The sequence below is a fragment of the Arabidopsis lyrata genome, assembly GCF_000004255.2.
Source record: "Arabidopsis lyrata subsp. lyrata unplaced genomic scaffold ARALYscaffold_1069, whole genome shotgun sequence".
NCBI classification, from domain to species: domain Eukaryota; kingdom Viridiplantae; phylum Streptophyta; class Magnoliopsida; order Brassicales; family Brassicaceae; genus Arabidopsis; species Arabidopsis lyrata.
Window position 1 is genome coordinate 2,017 of NW_003301891.1, and position 1,243 is coordinate 3,259.

Here is a 1,243-nt window from a genome sequence, read left to right on the forward strand (position 1 = left end):
CCCGTTCGGGTCTAAATTGTACATCTCCGGTCGAACCTTCATCGAAATTTTGGTTTCCGTAACGCAATTCACGAAGAAGAGAGAGTATTCGTTCGGAGAAATCACCGGGTACAAGTGCTCGTATTTGGGAACCAGGAGGAGAAGAGAGATCTTTTAATGTGAAGAGATGGAGGACGTAATTGGAATCGAGTACACAGAAGTTAGGCTTTTGCTCGATCTCTAAGACTACCTGGAGAAGCGATTCCTCGGACATAAGGAAGAACCCTAGCCTCGACGGATCTGGGATCGGAACAGACGAAGAAGATACTACTGATACAGAGGAAACAGAGACGCTAACATGACCGGACTGAGTGAATCCGAACTTTTCGAAGAGAATCATCGGCCTAGAATCGTCGGAAATTGTGAGAGACTTGATCTCCGCCGCCGTAGGAGTGATGAAACTTGCGGTGAAGAGTAGGAGGACGACGAAGAGGGGTAGTCTCGTCATTTTCATGCCGTAACAGTAGAGTTGAGAAACGATGCTTCTCGTGCTTTTTTGATTTGGTTTTAAGCTTTGCTTGATGAAGAAACGAGAATGGCGTTTTGACCCGATTTAAAGCTGCGGAGATAAAACGACGCCGTCTTTTCATACGGAAATTAATGGCTGATTTGAGCCGAATTTAAACAAAGCCTATTGGGCCTAATTTTTTTTTTTGGTAGGGGAGGGGAGATAATTATCTCCCACCATTTATTAAAGCAAACTAAAAAATTACAATCGTACTTTACGTGGGAACTCTGTCCCAGCCGTATCCTCTAACATTATCGAACGGACTACATCAGGACAAGAATCAAAAGAATGAAAACCTAACTGCAAAGAAAACGCATAGTTCGCTAATCCGTCTGCGAGACGATTAGCCTCCCTATACACGTGAGAAACCCGGACTATCCAGTCCCTTGATAAAGAGCCATGGCACAAACGTACCAGGAACGCCAATGGATGAGCATCGCTGATCCCTGACTTAGAAAACCCACCACCAACTCCGAATCCACCTCCAACTCCACCCGCCTGTAACCCCGCTCCCAGGCAATCAGCAAGCCATAGTAAACTCCCCATAACTCCGCCATTGGAGCCGAGCAAATACCAATATTTAGCGCAAACCCGCCCCTCCAAGACCCAGCCCCCTCCCGGATCACTCCTCCCGCTGAAGCCTGACCCGGATTACCCCGACTCGCTCCATCCGTCGAGACCTTAACCCAGCCCACA

General features: G+C 47.5%; 1 protein-coding gene across 1 annotated transcript in view; it reads right to left on the minus strand.

Moving 5' to 3' along the window:
• LOC9298233 overlaps nt 1-592 on the minus strand; it is a 2,057-nt gene extending 1,465 nt beyond the window's left edge. Inside the window, exon 1 of the mRNA XM_021015739.1 lies at nt 37-592. Coding sequence (XP_020871398.1) covers nt 37-493 — 457 coding nt within the window. The 5' untranslated portion in view covers nt 494-592. The remainder of the gene's footprint in view (nt 1-36) is intronic.
• Between the last annotated feature and the right edge of the window lie 651 nt (nt 593-1,243).